Source organism: Dipodomys ordii, unplaced genomic scaffold (genome assembly GCF_000151885.1).
Source record: "Dipodomys ordii isolate 6190 unplaced genomic scaffold, Dord_2.0 Scaffold5, whole genome shotgun sequence".
Lineage (NCBI taxonomy): Eukaryota > Metazoa > Chordata > Mammalia > Rodentia > Heteromyidae > Dipodomys > Dipodomys ordii.
The window spans coordinates 10,615,578-10,633,461 of NW_012267221.1; the positions used below are offsets into that span (position 1 = coordinate 10,615,578).

The 17,884-nt window shown below is 36.1% G+C and overlaps 1 protein-coding gene across 8 annotated transcripts in view; it reads left to right on the forward strand.

Moving 5' to 3' along the window:
- Pkp4 (plakophilin 4) overlaps positions 1-17,884 on the forward strand; it is a 216,699-nt gene that overhangs the window by 57,625 nt on the left and 141,190 nt on the right. For all 8 annotated transcript variants that reach the window (XM_013029381.1, XM_013029423.1, XM_013029365.1 and 5 more), the window contains exon 2: positions 11,971-12,107. In XM_013029381.1, coding sequence (XP_012884835.1) covers positions 11,976-12,107 — 132 coding nt within the window. In that variant the 5' untranslated portion in view covers positions 11,971-11,975. The remainder of the gene's footprint in view (positions 1-11,970; positions 12,108-17,884) is intronic.

Here is a 17,884-nt window from a genome sequence, read left to right on the forward strand (position 1 = left end):
ATGCATTGCTTTAGAAAAGTAAAATTGTTAAACAGATGATTGGACATAAGTGATACACAGGAGTTAAGATAACATCTTCAAAAGATAATTTAAACGAGTGACTATTGAAAGAGAGAAGTTAATATGCTCACAGTGGCATTTTAATACATAAGCACCGCACCACAAGGCCATGGTCAAGGTTCACCTTGCACAGTTGCTTATAAAACATCTTAGGCAGCTATGTCAAGTGGAACAGCTTCTCACTGAACAGCCATGGTGTGCCCATGTGCATGGAACTCTGTGAGCTGAAGCCTTACACATTTTTGAATATTTAGCTGTTTTCAGTATGTGTGACTAATAGATGTATTACTCATATTGACTAACCTTTTCATTTGTAAGGATTTTGTGCAAACCTTTTTGTAAATTTCTCAATCTCAGCTGGATTTTTATCTTGGGAAAACACTAGTAGCAACACAGTCTTCCTCTCTGAAATCACACCACAGACCTTTGAAGACACTACAGACCTCAAGCTCTCTTCAGTTAGAGTTCTAGGATCTAGGAGTAATATATTAACCGGACACTGATTTCTTAATTCATTTAATCTAAGCATTAAGATCTTTCAGGTGATTTCTCTCTCCTCTCCTCTTCTCTGTTCTCTCTCCTCTCTTTCCTCTCCTTTCTCTCCTTCCTCCCCTTTCTCCTTACTCAGATAGGATACTAACCCAAGATTCGTTTTTGAGGGGCTTCTTCAAATCTAATGGTTCTTATGCCTGATGAATAATACCTATATTATGACTCTGGTCTGGATAGTGGTGCTAGAGTTTGACCTCAGGGCCTGTGCTTATTAGTCTGGTGTCTTAGCAATTGAGTCATATTTCCAAACCTGCTTTTTGCCAGTTATTTTGGAGATGGAGTCTGCCCAGTCTAACCTCAAATTGTCGTACTCTAGATTTTAGCTTCCTGAGTAGCTAGAATTACAGGCATGAGCCTCTGGGACCCAACTATATTTATAGTTTGTAAAGTTCCTGAGGGGGATACGTTTATTCATACCTAGTTTGTTTTACATCTATATTCAATCATTCCTTGTTTTATTAACTACTTTAAAAGTTTACTTCTCCTTGAAGCTTCTTTTAGGTTTAAAGAGCAACTCCCTATGTGCCTGGGTGCAAAGCTGGTGGTAATACCTGAGTGCATCTTTGTGCTCTTCAATAACCATGTGGACAATACAAGATGAGGGTTCTTCTGACTTGATGCAATTTAGTTTTCAATCTTCTTTTTGGGGGGTGTGGGGAAGTTAGTCATGGAGCTTGAACTCCAGCCCTGGATGCTGTCCTTGAACTCTCTTGCTCAAGGCTAGCACCCTACCACTTTGAGCCATAACTCTACTCCTAGTTTTCTGTTGGTTAATTGGAGATATGAGTCTCATGAACTTTTCTGCCCAGGCTGGCTTTGAACCATAATCCTCAGATCTCAGTCTCCTAAGTAGCTAGAATTACAGACATGAGCAACCAGCACCTGGCACTTTAATCTTTAACTCCTTTAAGGAATTATAACCATGTTACATTACCATGTTCTATAAATCTTTTCCATGCCATTCACCCCCATCTTAGTCTGGTTTTGTTGTTGTTGTCGTCGTTGTCAGCACTGGGGCTGTAACTCAGGGCTTCACATTCTCACTTAGTTTTTTTCTCTCCAGATTGGCATTCTACTCCTTTATCTACACCTCCACTTCCATTTTAGTTTTGAAGATAGTAGGTAATCCTTCTCTTTCCCTGTCCTCATGCTTCCACTATCTTCTCACCCCCAGGTTTTGGTGGTTTTTTGGTGTTTTTTTTTTCTCTCCCTTTTCTTATTTTCCCCACCATGATTCTAGACGATTGACATTCTCTGAGCACAACACACTGAGGTTTTATGCTTCTGTTTTGTAGTGACTTTCATCTTCCCCAATGACCTTCCTTTCCCCTGAAAGCTGATCTTTCTTCTCCCTTCCACTGTGGTCACTTTTATGTTTTTTAACCATGATATTCATCATGCTATTTTAGTTGCTCTCCTTCCTGCTTGCCTGTGGACCCATAATGGTCATAAAACCTAACCTTGTCTGTTTTTTACCTTGTTTCAGTTTGTTTTGTGCTTCAACAGAAGAGACACTGAATACGTATGTACTTTTGTTTTAGGCGCTTTCCTAGGTGCTTGTGAATACGATGGTGATCCACATTAAATTAGTCTCTGCCCATACTGCACCAAGAATGTATTGTTGGAGTGGTACAGAAAATAGGAAGTTACTGCTCAGCCCATCACTGGTTCTGTCTGTGTGTTTCAAAATTATAGATCCATCTATAATGGCTGGTGTTTTGTGCCTTCTTCAGAAAGTTGTTTGGAGATGTTACATGTGAAAATGCATTTGACTTTGTAAAACTAAAACAATAGCATCAAACATGCAGTCTAAAACAGCATGAGCTTAGAGGCATAGATGAGGCGGTAGGGCGTCTGCCAATGAGTGTGAAGTATCAGGTAGTGAGTTGAGGCCTGGTCTCCAATCGGGGAAACAAAAGGAAACAGTATGAAAAAGCCTGAAGGGTAACCATTAGTTTTACATTTTAATTTTATTGGCAAGGTTACAGTTATGTAAGGTAGTAGACATTTCTTGTCTAACTTGTTACACCCTCCTTCATTTTTCTCCCTCTTTCCTTCCCCTCCAATCTTCCCCAAGTTGTACAGATCATTTCCAAGATATTGTCTTATGAGTATTGCTGTTGCATTGGTTCCCCCGTCCTTTGTCTCACCATTCTGTTGTTCCCATTCCCTGCCCTAATTCAGATAAATATATATACATTACCCAGGGTACCAAAATCAAATACAATGACAACAGGGGATAGTTTTTGATCCCTTTTTTTGCCTAGAATGTTTTTAATCTAAAGAGATACTTGAAAAATTGTAAATTATTGAGTATATCAGTATTATTAAAAGATACCTTGATACACACACACACACACACACACACATATACACACATACATTTTTTTTGCTTGGATGATAGCCAGCTCATCCGTGGTAACCACCATGAAGAGATTTTTTTCCTCCACATTTTTATTAGTGCTTATTAATTTTGCAGCAGAGAATGGAGTGTCATTGTGATATTTCTATACATGCATATGGTATACTTTGATCGTATTTATCCCTGTTACTCTTTCTTTAAACATGTGTACAGTGTTTTCGAGGATATTCCAATTGAAAACTATCAGCTTTCTTTTTTGTATCTGTATACTTTACAGATTAACATCTGTCCTAAACTGGATAAACCATTTAATATCCCAGATGGGGAGTTGATTTGCCAAAACAAAGTATCAGTGTGTACTGTACAACTAGATAATTCCATATGAATGTTCATGAAAAATGCATGGCCTAGAACAAGCTGATTTCTTTCTATTTTTTTTTTGAAAGCCATTCAGTTCTTCAATTACAAGCTAAGTTTTCAAAAACCTAGTATTCATTTACCAGCCAAAGACAATTTCATGTTAAATTTTGTTGGGAATCTTTACTGAAAATAGTTTAAACTTTTGTATATAAATTTTTAAGAAGCACTTATGTTTTTTGTTTTAATATATTGAATCACTCAAAAGCTAGAGCCAACTTTTAGTTGTGGAATAATATCTCTGTCTAGTTATATTTTGTTAACTAATGAAAACTATTACTGCATTGAAGAATTTTCCAAATATGCTACAAAAAGGTTAAAGGATGGTCCTTGAAAAGGTGGAAGCCAATGCCCCTGAGATAACAGCTCAGGGGCGGACACTTGTCCGGCATGTGTGAGGTCCTAGATTTGGTTCCTAGTACAGGCAAAGTGTTTTGTTTGTTTTTAAATTAAGTTCTGGCATTGAGATTTTGGTTTAAGATTATCAGGCTCATTTACTTCATGATTTCCCAGAGCCTTCATGAAGGTGCTGCACCAATACTTCTCAAACTTTATGATCTCTGATGATAGAGATCATATTTGCATGAAAATTCTGGGGCAAGCCTCAGTCTTACATGTCTTTCATGTTTCAAGCTACCATTGCAACTATTGGTGCCTATATCCCACTTTCAGTAACAAGATGCCAAAAGTTGTTCTACACTGTTTCCTAGCTTTACTACAATAGGAACTTCATTGTGAATTGTAAGGAATGAGCCAAGGAATCTTTTTTGAGAATTTTAAATTGAATCTTGAAGTTTACAAATAAATTAATTTTTGACTTAATCTAAGAGCAATCACAATATTCCCGTAAAACTGGGAAAATTGACAGGAATGAAGGAACTGGGAGAGATGGGGGAGAATAATGAAAGGTGACATTGATCACGATGTATTGTACTTACAAACTGGTTTGTTGAATCAGTTTGTACAAGTACTTAAAGATATATATATATATATATGTATATGTATGTATATATATATATATATATATATATATATATATATATATCTTCTAGGTTAAGCATGCCTTTGAGCCCCTGGATTACATTCCTAGACACTGAATGACCATTTAACTAGTTCAAATAGAACCAAAAGCCAGTGTCAGAGATACAAAGACAATTACTATTTAAGATAATGAGGTGTTGCTGGATTATATAGTTTTTTATTTTTAATATACTGTATAAATATTATTAAATACACAAGTCCTTAATTAGGCAGTTTACTTTGTTTTGTTGCCTTTAGTAATTCACATACCAATGACTGTATTTTTAGATCCCCATATTGCTGTACTAGTGATTTTGTTGTCTTTAATCTTGGCTAACAGTAACATTTGATGTAAAGAACTAATGATTGTAACAAATCTTTCATTTGAATAGATTGAAGTTTGATATGGCTTACCATACCCTTAATTGCAAATTCTATAAAAACAACAGTCTAGGGAGGTTGTTTTTAGAACTCTATTGAACCTAAAGTCAATTTACTTAATAAAAATTTATACTTGTAAGTGGGCTTTTCCCAACTGGAGTCAGTCTGTTCTTGCCAGGAATAGTGTTTCCATGTCTGCATATCTTGAGATTCTTCTGTGTGCTAGCTGTTAGTTCCTCCATTTTCCAAATCTGTATTTCATTGTACTTATTTGTTTGTATTGTTTTACAAAAGGCAACAAATTTGGTAGGATGTCAAACTCTTACCTGTCTGTGTGGTTTAGGTAACTCCTACCCTGTAGATCGGTATCTAATACAGTCAAATAAGTATAAGAAAATTCAGCATGTAAAATTTAAGTATCTTACTTAAAATAATGTAGGCTTCACTTTCTTTATCTCATCTTCTATTGGTGGGCATATCAAATAGTGTCATTCATTCAATGGATAACAAGCCATCATAAATCTCAGTAGCTCAAACAACAGCAATTTTTTTTTTTCTGGCCATTCCTGCTCTTACCTGGGTTCACTCAGGTGGATATAGTCAGCTTGTGGGGCTTGATTTTCAGTTATTTTAAATTAGTCTTACACTCTCTGAGTTCTTGGCCAGAATGGCTAGGATCCCTTTGAGTCTGGAGCTCCTTCACAGCATGGCAATCTCAGTTCAAGCGAATGGGTTGCGAGGCTATTTAGGATTTAAGTTTAGTGCTTCTCAAGATCATATCCCTGCCATCTTGTTGTCCAAGTACATTGCATGACCAGCTCTAGAGTGAGGGTGGCCCCTGCATGCTACCTCCTTCTGAGAGGATCTTCAAAGTCTTGTGTACCTAGTCACCTGTCCTATTTTAAGTTCTTCTCTCCTCAAGTTAAATCAGGACATGGGACCAACTCTACATTTGCCAGCTTTTTTCTCTCTCCTTGATACTAGATAGTAGCAAAATCGATTCCATTTCTAGTTTTTCTAAATTGTTTCACCGTGTTTCTAGTATCCTAGCTGTCTCTGTCATATTTTGAATTTGGTTGCAGAACTTCTAAGAAAGATTACTGAAGCAATTTCTAAGCCCTAATGTGTCCTAAAATGCCTTTATTTTGCCTTCAATTTCACTTGTAAGTTTGGGGAGTATTTGGAAGCAATTGCTGTATCTACTGTGATCAAGATAAGATCAGTTTCCAAACTGATTCTCCCCACTCCCCCCATTTCCATTTACACCTGAGACCCAGAGACTTCAACATATTTATCTTGAGGTAGTTTGTTTCATTCATTTTATTATCTCATTTTAAATGATTCATATTTAGAGTTGAGGAATTTTCACCCCTCTTCTATTCTTCCCTTTCTCCCCATCTTCCTCCTTGTCCCCCTCATCCTTCTTGTTGATCATCCTGTTCTTGTCCCCCTAAAGTCTGATATCTCTTCATCTCTTGAGTCTGCAACTCTCCTCCAAAATATCCCAATCTCCAAAGTAGGGTGCTACCTGGTTTATGATATGATTTCCTCAGTTACTTTAAAATGGTTCTGCAGTCATTATGTTTCCAGGCACAACTCTGGATTTATTGTGATTGCCAGTTCTTATCTATTCATTATAGCTAAGAAGGATTTAAGTGTGTAACAAAAAAAAAAAAAAGGGAAAGAACTGGAGAACCCAATCTCTTTTCAAAGAGATTCCCTTTTCTTTTTCCTTCTCATTGTCCCCTCCTTTTCCCTCTTTTTCTTCTTGTTTTATGTCTTCTCCATCAGAAATAACATGCCTTAGAGAAGAGTTGGCAATGCCTAAGTGCTATCTATGTTTCTCAAGATATACTTTCTAGATATATTAACAGTTCTGTGATGCTCCCTGATTGTGATAGACATAGATCAACACTCTGTAACACCCAGAAACACATCACATACAACCAGAATGGCTGCATAGCAATGTGAACAGTGTTGACTCTGATATTATTTATTAACTGTGGGTTTTATTTTCAAAAACATTATTGAATAGTATAGGTCGCAACGTTTGTAACATAGGTCTGTGTTAATCTTTTTCCTTTTTTAAAAATGAGAAAAACTATAGAAGTGGGTTAAGAGAATATTTAAAATTAAGTATATTCATGTCACCTATTCCTCCAAATCACATCCCCTCCCTCCCTGCAGAGCGGTCCCATTATACCAATTTCTGGTGGTCTCCTTGCTGTGTATTCAGGTCTATACCCACATTCCCTTTTAAATAGTTTATTTTGCCTGTTTTAAAACTTTGCATGAATGATATTCCACTTTATTTTTTTTAAACTTCTTTGATTCAACATTATGGTTGTGGGAATAGTCCTTTTATAGAGCTTTGGTTCATATGTAGCTGTAGGTGAAATTAGTGAATATTTCACATTGTATTTATGTATTCCACTATTAATGGCCACTTGAGATGTTTTCAATTTAGGGGTTTTACAAGAGTGCTACTGTGAACATATCTGCATGTCCTTCCAGGGGTATACCTGGCACCCAGAGTGTCTCTACTTAATCAAGAATGGGATTACCTGGGTACAGGATGTGTTTATTGGCAGGTCTTCTAGACAATGACAAAATACATTCCAAAGTAATGGCACTGTTTACATAATTATCAGCAGCATTATCAGTTACCATTGTCCACCATCCTTGCCAGCATTTCAAGTTAAATGTTTGCTATTATGATGATTGTATATTGATATCTCCTAGAAGTGTTAATTTCTGTTTTTCTAGTTACTAGTAAGGTTGAAGACTTCCCTATTAGTCTTCTAGCCTTTTCTTGGAAAGTCTTTGTTCACATATTTTGTATACACACACACATCATATATCTCTATATATACACATATAAAAAAAGTACTCTTCACAGAGACATATGCACAGACACTTATCTCCATAAATAAAAACATCTATTATGTATATATTATTCTCTACAATTGCCATGAGTTTAGCATGTAGCTCCCTTTTATATAAATGCTTGTCAATAAATTTTTTTTGGATGAGCTGCCTAATTAACAGATTAGTAATTATCTCTAATCCTCTAAATGGTTGCAGATTTTGTTACTGTTTCTATTGCCAGAAAAAAATTTAACTGAAAATTTTATCTGGTGTTCTTTTTATCTAGACTAGATTCCATAAGACACTGAAGATATTTATTTATTTTTCTTAATTTCCCCATACTGTATTTTATTCCAGTTTCATTGTAAGTAAAACAAAGAAACTTTTCTTTGTTACATAATAATGCTCTTAGTATTTTTCTGTTTTTGCTACTAAAATACTTTATTCATTCTATGCTTATTCAGACTGCTTTTGCTTTCATACATTACTATATTTGAATATATGTTTTATATTATTATAAGCTGACTTTAGCTTTTGGGCAGTGATTCACTCATATTGCTCTTGGCTCTAAAGTAGCTACAATTTTTATGCCCAGCATGCTTTTGAGCTAACATCAATACAGGAACCCACACTTATCCTGGTTTTTGTTTGTTTGTTTGTTTGTCTGTTTTCTTAATGTCAGAGGCAGGTCATTGGTGCAGAATAAACTGTAGTTTTTGCACTTTAATTTTACTGTCTGGCGAATTCAATTATTGAAGACTGTGGGCATACTCTGTACATACTTGTTTCTGTTATGCCTAGAGTTTTTGGTTAGGATTTGGCCAAGTTCAGAACTCTGGCATTGCCCTGTGACCTATGTAGGTTGATATTTCATTTAGCTGTATCTAGATAGTCACCACTTGCCCTTATTTCAGCCCCATTTTAATGTTAATTATCATATCATTGTGTGATTTATAATGTCCTATGTGCCTCACTACAGTTTAGACACACACTGCAGTTCCCTGCTTACCCTGACAGAAATGGAAATTAGAACAACTTAACATGACCTTCCTTTTGTATGCTGCTTTTGGGTTTTACAAATGACGCTTTCTCCAAATCTCACCCAATATCTTGTCTAGCTCTATAATTTAATGTGAGGAGGAATCTACCTTGTCTTTTTCTGAGTAGAACCATGACATTTCCCTCCTTTGATATTACTGGCCATCTTCCGTTCTCTGTTCTTGAACCCCTAAAAAATAACAGTCTGCTTATAACTTTTCTCAAGTCGGTCCCCAAAATGTGACCACTCAAATCAAGTAAATTGAGGTCATGAGAAAAATCACAAAGCCTAATTTCTCACTGTCTTTTGGCTTTTTTCCTTGCCACTTGGGAAGAGGAATAACGTAATTCTTTGACCTTCGTTATTATGAATATTTACCTGTGCACATTGTAGAAAGATGATTCTACCTCTCTTTTGACTTACTTAGCTTATTTCTTCCAACTTAATAAATGATCTACAGTTATAAGAACTACAAGAAATCTACTAAGGTAACCTTAGTAGATTTGTGTTAGTTGCAGTATTTGGGGACTATAATAAAAATAAGAGTAGGTAAATGTCACCTGAAATGATGCATGAGTACTATTGTTCTCAGTCTTCACCCATTGAGTGTTTGTGAGCACCTATGATGTAACCGAGCCACTGAGAACTCAGAATTCAACATTATTCCTACCTATGAAATTTTCTTTTGCTGCATTTAATACTATTGTCATTTTCTGTACAAATGTATATCCTCTTGACTTTAGTGTTAATGTCATCATTTGTATCTTTCTATACTTTACCCTGGTCTGATTCAAGTTTTGCTGCATCATCTACTTGATGAGCCATAATTATCTCCGGCCTCCTCTATCTTCCCTTAAATAGTGTGGTACCTCCTATTTATAGTAAGAATAGGTAATTACTGATGTAAAGGTTTTTTGTTTCTCCTTTTCTCAAGTTGTCTTTGTTTACTGAATTTTTTCTTTTTTTCTTATCAAACATCATGACATTTAAATTTTTTGGTTCTTGCAATTATTTGTTTCACTGTTGCATAGTAACATTTTTGTTCTTTGCAAACCATCTGCTAATGTTAAGGTGTGCCTTTCTTTTTTCAGCAGCATTGAATACTTTCATATCTTTACTTGCCTTAACTACTAAGACAGAATTTTTTAATTCTGTAAGGCATTCTTTTCTTTGACAGAATTCATTTTGTCTTTAAGTAATTCATCTTGTCCCTAAATAAATGTAGGGGGAGATTTTGTCTCATTGATACTTTAAATGTGTTCTGTATGTCAGTAGCATACAAATATAGACATATACCATAAAATCATTTCATGTGTGTGTAAAGCAGTTAGGAAGCTATATTTTTTTTATCAGTGAGGATCATGAGACTCAGAGGTTTCATCTTACCCCCACCGTGCTCCCAGCCTGAAGCTCCTCCTTCCATTCATACTTGAGAAGGCCCTCTGCAGACTAGATCCATTTTTACCTCCTGTGCTATGTAGCTGGGAGGTAGAGAATTCACCTTTTAGAATGGGCATAAGAATTCATCATGGAGCTGATGGCATCTCTCATTGGGCCTGTTGACCATTTGTGCTTGTTACTACAGCACTAACAACTACCCTATAGACTAGAACCCAGTCATTATCTACCAACTTGGAAGTTAGGAGAATTAAGACTAAGATGGGAATTCGGGTGCTGTGTATATCTTCCTTTAAAAAATAACTTAAATTGGGTTGGGAAGGTGGCTCAGTGGTAGAGTGCTTGCCTTGCATGCATGAGGCCCTGGGTTCGATTCCTCAGCACCACAAAAGCAGAAAAAGCTGGAAGTGGCTCTGTGGCTCAAGTGATAGAGTGCTAGCCTTAAGCTAAAGAGCTGAGGGACAGCAACCAGGCCCAGAGTTCAGGTCTCACAACTGACCCAAAACAAAACAAAAACTTAAATTGTTACAAAGGTGATGTACAGAAGGATTACAGTTACATAAGTCAGATAAAGAGTACATTTCATTTTTGGATAACATTACCTCTTCTCTCCCAGGTTTTCCCTCCCATCCCCACCCACAAGTTGTATAGTTCATCTTCAACATAGTGTCTTGTGAGTGCCATGGCTGCCTTTGTTCACCCTTTGTCCCTCCATTTCTGTGCCTCTCCTTATACATTTTCTTTTCTATTTACAGGTTAGGATTTTGAAATCACATAATTCTGTAATTTTGTAATTAAATGCTGATATTGAAATTTGAATGAAGGGGAAAAATCCCCAGATTAAATATAGAGCTATATATTTGATCTATATTTGATCAGGTAGCTGATAAGAAATTGAGATAACTTCCCAACATGATATTTTGGAAAAACTATGAAGCCTGTTGTGGAAAATATTCATGATCTGTATGAGTATATGAAAAATACATGTGAACATATATGATCATCTGGGCATTCTAGGTTTTGGTGGGATTTGCCAAATGACTGAAATGAGGTAGTGGAAAGATGCTAACCTCATTTATATATTCATTTATTCATCAGTCATTAATTGAGCATCTATTACCTATGCCAGCATTAGGCTAATCTCAGAATGTTAAGGAGAGGCACTCTATCTCCTGCTAAGAACCATTCTGCTACAGTCTGAGTAACTGAAAAGAAGTATCTCTTTTTCAACACCATTTCCCTAGCTGTTGCCATCTTTAGATAATTAGATTCTTCTAAGGAAAGCAAGTCAGCCATAAGAGTCCTCCAAGGTTATCTGCATTGCACATTATTAAGGCATTGTTTTAACATTTCATACTTGTATTTATTTATTTTCAAGGTTTTCTTGAGTTTTGCATCTTTTTTTTCTGTTGTGTACATAGAACAGGCATATATATATTTCTGTAATTCTGTCAATGTTTATGTATGTGTGTGCATACTTTAAAAACCGACACTGTAGCAACCTACAATGTATATTATTTAACTACCTGATAATTTCATCATATTTACTTACTGTGTTGTGTTTCTTTAGGAAATTCAGTCATTAAACTGGATTCTGACATCTTACTTTCCTTAGTGCATTTTTAATTAAGAAATCTCCCAACCCTTTCAGGTCATTTTGTAGTATGATGATCCTTCAATGTTGTGTTAGTCTTTATTATCATTTTCATTTAGTTTTTATAATACTAGCTATAATTTTGGCCCTCTATATTACCTTCCAGAAATGGACGCACTAAAGGAGTTGTGATGTAGAAATCCACAGTAGTTCTTAGGAGCCATCAATCCCTGTAGGCACCCTGGAGAAAGTGTTAACCCTTTGCCTGCTTGATTGCAGGAGGAATGCCCGCTCCTGAGCAGGCGTCATTGGTGGAGGAGGGACAAACACAGATCCACCAGGAAGCTGCCTCCACTGGCCCAGGCATGGAACCCGAGACCACAGCCACCACTATTCTAGCTTCCGTGAAGGAACAGGTACATCCTCTTATTGAAATTTGCAATGAATTATTTCTTCAATGCCTTTAAAAAATTAATCTTTGGATGTGTTTTCAATTTGTCTAACGTCCTTGACACCTTCACATTTTCTAATTATAAGGTGTTTACATCCCTGAGTACATTGGGATGACTGGCATGTAGAGCCGCTCCAGGTGCCGGTCAGAATCGGATCATGCAGGATACTTGTGCGGCTGCAAGTAAGGACAAAATCGATGGTGATTGGTGTCTCTGTCTCCCCCACATCGCAGAGTGTGTGCATGCGCGCCAAGCTTTGTGAAGCATATTTCACAGTGCCCACCTTCCTATAGGGACTCTGTCCACCTTCGATATCTTTAGCATTTTAACATAGCTCTTAGGGTTGTCTCTGTGGTTTTCAGGTAAAAAGCTGTATTTGTATGTTTGTCTGAATCCAAGCATATTCATTTTGTGAGCTGATGTTCTAAAATTGTCAGACTGTGCCAGTTTGCTTCAATGTCATGTTCATGTTTATTTTTTAAGGCACTAATACACAATTTATATATATATATATTAGACTAAAGTAGCCTTCCAAATTAGGTCTTAACTATAGGGCTTAGAGAGACTGAAATTCTGGAATTTTCTTTTGAATTAAAAGCAAATTTAAAACTCTAGGAATTGTTTTCTGCACCTCCCTCAAAAAATATTACATCCTCCATGAAGGTCACTCTGCTGAAATTATTTGCATATTCATTTTGAAAAATATTTTTATTAGTATTAAGTGGTTGTACAAAGAGGTTACAATTCCATATATCAGTTTACTAGTACAGTGCATATTAGGTAATACAACCTCTTTCATTCTCCCCCTTTTTAAAATACCTTGTAATTAAGCCAGACATGTTTTTAATCTCAAGAAATAAGCTAAATATTGTATATTTTTAAGAATGTTCTTAAATCATTGTCAGCACCTCAAATGACTAATGATAACAGAATGAAGAAATAATTTGCCATGATTTAAATTAGACAATGAACAATTGCTCCATACCTATAACGTGTATAGACATAAGAGCTGGGCTAAGAAAAGTAATTTCACAACTCATCCTAGTAGCAATTTGTCAAAACATTTTCTATGCCTCAATGAAATTTTTAAAATATTTCACAAAGTGGGACATTAAGACACAGGACAATAAAACAGCTATTGCTGTTAGCAAAGGGGAAAAGTGGCACTTCTCATAGCAATAAGAGGCTGGGAGGTGAGAAGACTGACCCACCGGGGCACTTGGCATTTATTGTGTTCTGGTGAAGCATGATGGTAAATTGGTCAGAATGCCCAAATTGACCTAGAACTAGAAAGTATGTGCAGCAAACATAGCAAGGGAACCTTCATATTTACACCTGGAGACCTGATGTCTCCCATATTAAGAAAACTACAAATACCTGTTGTGAGTTGTGGTATTAGAATTCTTTGATGAGTTCAGATTCCTTCACAATTTTTCTTCCGGAAATAGTGTGTATGTTATGTGGGAAGTTTTTCAAAGGTAGCAGCAAAATATAGTAGTTTATTAAAAGAACTGATATATCTCCCAGGTAATTTAGTTAGTAGGAGGATATATTCTAGTCTTAGCTTTTTCTGTTTTGAGGAATTTGAATCCATCAATACACAAGTACAGTTGTCATTATGAATTTCTAATATATTTGATGTTAAATACTAGTTAGAGTAACATTTTTAGCTTACATGTTACAGTCAAATTGAATGATTGCTATTGAGATTATTAAGTATCCAAAGAGCACTATTCCTAGATAGGATGCATAATTACTTAAAAAATAATATTCTTCATTTCCATGCCCTGTTCATAATTTTGGAGTGGTGGTATCAGCTCTCCTGGTTGTAAGATGCAGACTGGTCTGGTAGCACCAGGGTCTCTGGTAGGGTATATCATTAGAGAAGACCAAAGGGGGCCCATCCTGACTTTTCTGCTTATTCTGTGATCTCAAGATTTTTAAAGTTGTTTGTTTCTCAGTTTCCTCCTTTTTAAAAATAGGTAGGTAACAAAGGTCACAGAGGACATTAGATTAACACATGTAAAATGCTTGTAACAGTAGTTTGCATCTGGTCAGGCTAATATGACTATTGTCATCCTCTTCCCTATATTGAAAAAAAGGCTGTTGTCCAGAGGGGTTGGTGGCTCTACTTTGGCATATATGTAAGAGATTCAGTGAGACTTGTTTTGAACATGGATGTCAGAAGACAAAACATTTTGAATATCAAACATCTGTGCTGTGGCCATATTTTACTTGGGCATACCACTAAACTTTTCAAACCTTCACCTTATTGGCCTCAAAATGAGGACAGTTCTATGTGTATATTATGAGAAATAAAACATGTGAAAATTTATCAACATAATTCCTTGCAACCTCAAATATACTGTCACAGCACTTAAAGAACTGCAGAATAAGATCTTTTTAACATGCATCTGAATTTTGAGAGTTAAAGTTTTGAAGTACATCCAAACAACTAATAAATCTCACATGCACTCTTGGGCAATTCATAAGGCGTAGTAAGGAGGGAAATGGCAAGCAACTGAAAGCAGTCTTCTTAACAATCTGTAATCAGTTAACTATGTACATTGTTGTTTGGTTGTTATTAAAACTATGAAATATTTCCCCACTGGTGAGGTTTTCCACAGGGCCTTCCCTTGCTAGCAGCTGTTCCTGATGTTTGGCATATTGTTGAACCCACATTCTCTTTTTCTTTTATGAAATAGTAGCTTCTTACCTTGATGTCAGTCACAGAGCTATATACCTATGCATGTACAGAAAAGGTTCACACTCTTTGGCAGATAGAAAGAGCCCCCTTACACTAGAAGCATGCCTCAGGAATTAGAGTAGGTCTGCCTAACAAGCACGAAGTCCTGAGTTCAAATTCTGAAACTGTCCACTTCACTTTCACTTCTGTACATAGGCTACCTCTTATTTTCTGATTTCCATGAGTACTTTATATCTGTGCTGTGACTCAATCCTATTCTGTTTTGGATTTGCTATCTGTTTTGGCTTTTGCTATCTATGTACAGAGCCATGTTTTAGAATATATATTAAGCTTGCAATAGTGAATGTTCAAGGAAGAATGGATGAGTTAATGCTCATCAATACAGATAGACTTGTAATCTGCAATTTTTTTTAACATAGAGTGGACCTTGAAACTATAGTCACAATAACTTTGGGAGGAAGAGTCTAAGAAACAGCACCTACATAATTTATTACACATGTGTACATTCTAGTTCTTACAGTGGTTTAAATTGCATGATACCCATAATGATCCAGAAATTACATCCAGTCTTTGCAAGTAAAATTTTATTTTATATCAATGCCCAAATATTGACAAGAATATTATCTGTCCTATTTGCCCAAATTGGTGGGCATCAAGTGCATGGAATAAAAGGATGTGGTTATTTTGGTGATATCTACCAATGTCATGTATATGAGGTCATGTGGGTAACTGCTAGAGAAATGTTAAGTGTCATGCTTCCTGAGATATTAAAACAACCCATAGTTTGACTTGAATGTGAAGTTACAGGAAGCTTGAGTTGAACTCTATCCATGTGTTAGTTATAATCAGGGTGATCATTGACAGATTCTGCCGTTTAATTCTCCTGCTAATAAGAATCCTGGAGTCCAAGATGAATACATTTAAAGGAGAAGTGGCATGCTTTGTATTCCTGATACTTTTCAGATATTTGGCAAACTTGACAGTGTTGAATGACTAGCTTAATGTCTTATGTGTGGTAATTAGATGAAGTATGCCCAAAGGTAGCGCTAACAAAAGACTGCCTCCTTCTGTGGACTGTAGACTAAATTGGTTGATTGATTACACAGATTGGCCACAGATGAATGGGAATTTGATAAGACATTCCTCATCCCATACAACTAGGTTGGATCAGAGTGCTCACTTCACAAGCGCATGGAAACAATGAGCAGGGCAATACCATTTGGCACAGAGCACACTAGTTTTGTGACTGATAAAGTATCATCTTTTGGTTTTAAAAATGCTCTGTAAAAGAGAACCACATTGTCAATCGTGAATAGTGTTACCCAATGCATTTATTTCATAGCTCACTATAGGATGCATGGTGATTTGTGTTCATATATTCAATATTTATTAGACTCATCTTGTATTGTAAAGTTTCTTGATTAATTGGGATATCTATTTGAACCTGGCCATGCTTTTAAGGGGCTCTAACTTCCATTCCATCATTTATCCACATTCTTTTACTTTTGGTTGATGATTTAAGAAACTTGGAGTCCAGTCAATGACAATCCAGATGACATGAAATGGTAAGCAAAGAATCAGTTTGGTTAAACATGCTAAAATTTTGTGCATTCCTCTTTAGTGAGACCACAAATTAGGTGCTGTGTATACTTTTTGTTGTTGTTGTTGCCTTTGATGGGTAACAACTATAGTGTTCATCGTCTGTGGGGCTCTCAAAGAGAACCCCTTTTTCCAAGCACCTGTGGCTGACTGAAATCTGTAGATTGTGGTTAAAGTCAGCCTGGGCAGAAGAGTCTTATCTCTAATTAACCATCAAATAAACAAATGGAGCTGGGCAGAAGAGTGTTATCTCTAATTAACCATCAAATAAACAGAAATGGAGCTGTCTGTGGCTCAAGTGGAAGAGCACTAGCCTTCATCAAAAAAGCTTGGGGATAGAATCTAAGCTCTGAGTTCAAGTCCCAGGTTGGGTATGTGAGATAGAGACAGACAGACAGACAGAGACACACACATACACACACAAAGAGACAGAGACAGACAGACAGAGACTGACTTTCAATATAGTATTTGTTTTCTTTTGTGGAGATTAACATTTCTCCCTCCACTGTATTCATACTAACTTAAGTGATACTTAAATATGAAAGAGTGAAATGAGAAATCAGAGTTGATTAATTTGTGAAGATTAAAACAAGGAAATTTGGAGCCCAACTGTGTCCTATTGATATTACTTCTTTTTTACATGGAGATGTTAGCTTCAGTAATTATACACCCTTCCTGTATGGCAGGATGCCCAGAACTAAACAAGTTCCAGTACAATTATTTACTTTATTCTTCTGAAACTGAAACAACTCAACTGTTAGGCACCTGCCTTTACAGCTTCCTCTTATTCAGCCCTGAGTTTATTTACAAGGAAATCATCCTTTAACACACTTCAGCTACAAACAGAAGACAATTTTTAAAAATTTTAGTTGTAAACATAGTTTATGGTTGAGCTAAAAGCCCTAAAAATGCAATTACCAATGCCTTTCATTTCAGTTCTTAGTATCAGAGATAACTTTATTATGCTTTTTCTTTTGATAAATAAACTATCCTAGGAGTTGTAATTATTATCTAACTGATAGTGAAGTCTTCTATGCATGAGATTCTTCATGAAACACAGGTAAGACTGAATCTTAGTGATTTCTGTGGGGTGACCAGATTTTATTTTACTCCCTATTAATATTGTAGAAGTGAGGTTCAAAATAAGGTCAAGTAGTAAAGCTCTTTGTGACATACTTTGGTTTGAATTCAGGAATTTTGAACTCTCATACCTTGGATCCAAAGAAGTCACTCCTCTTAAGTTGCTTGAAAAATCAAAATGTAATATATTTTCCTATATATTAATGATGCAATGACTCCTTTGCCTTGGGTATCTATGATTAAAGAATAAGCTACCAAGACAGCCAGCATCAGGCATTGAGTTTTTCCATCTGCCCATATTTTCTCAAAATCATCTGACTTCTTAGCAGAGTTTTCCGGTGTAACATGATCTCAG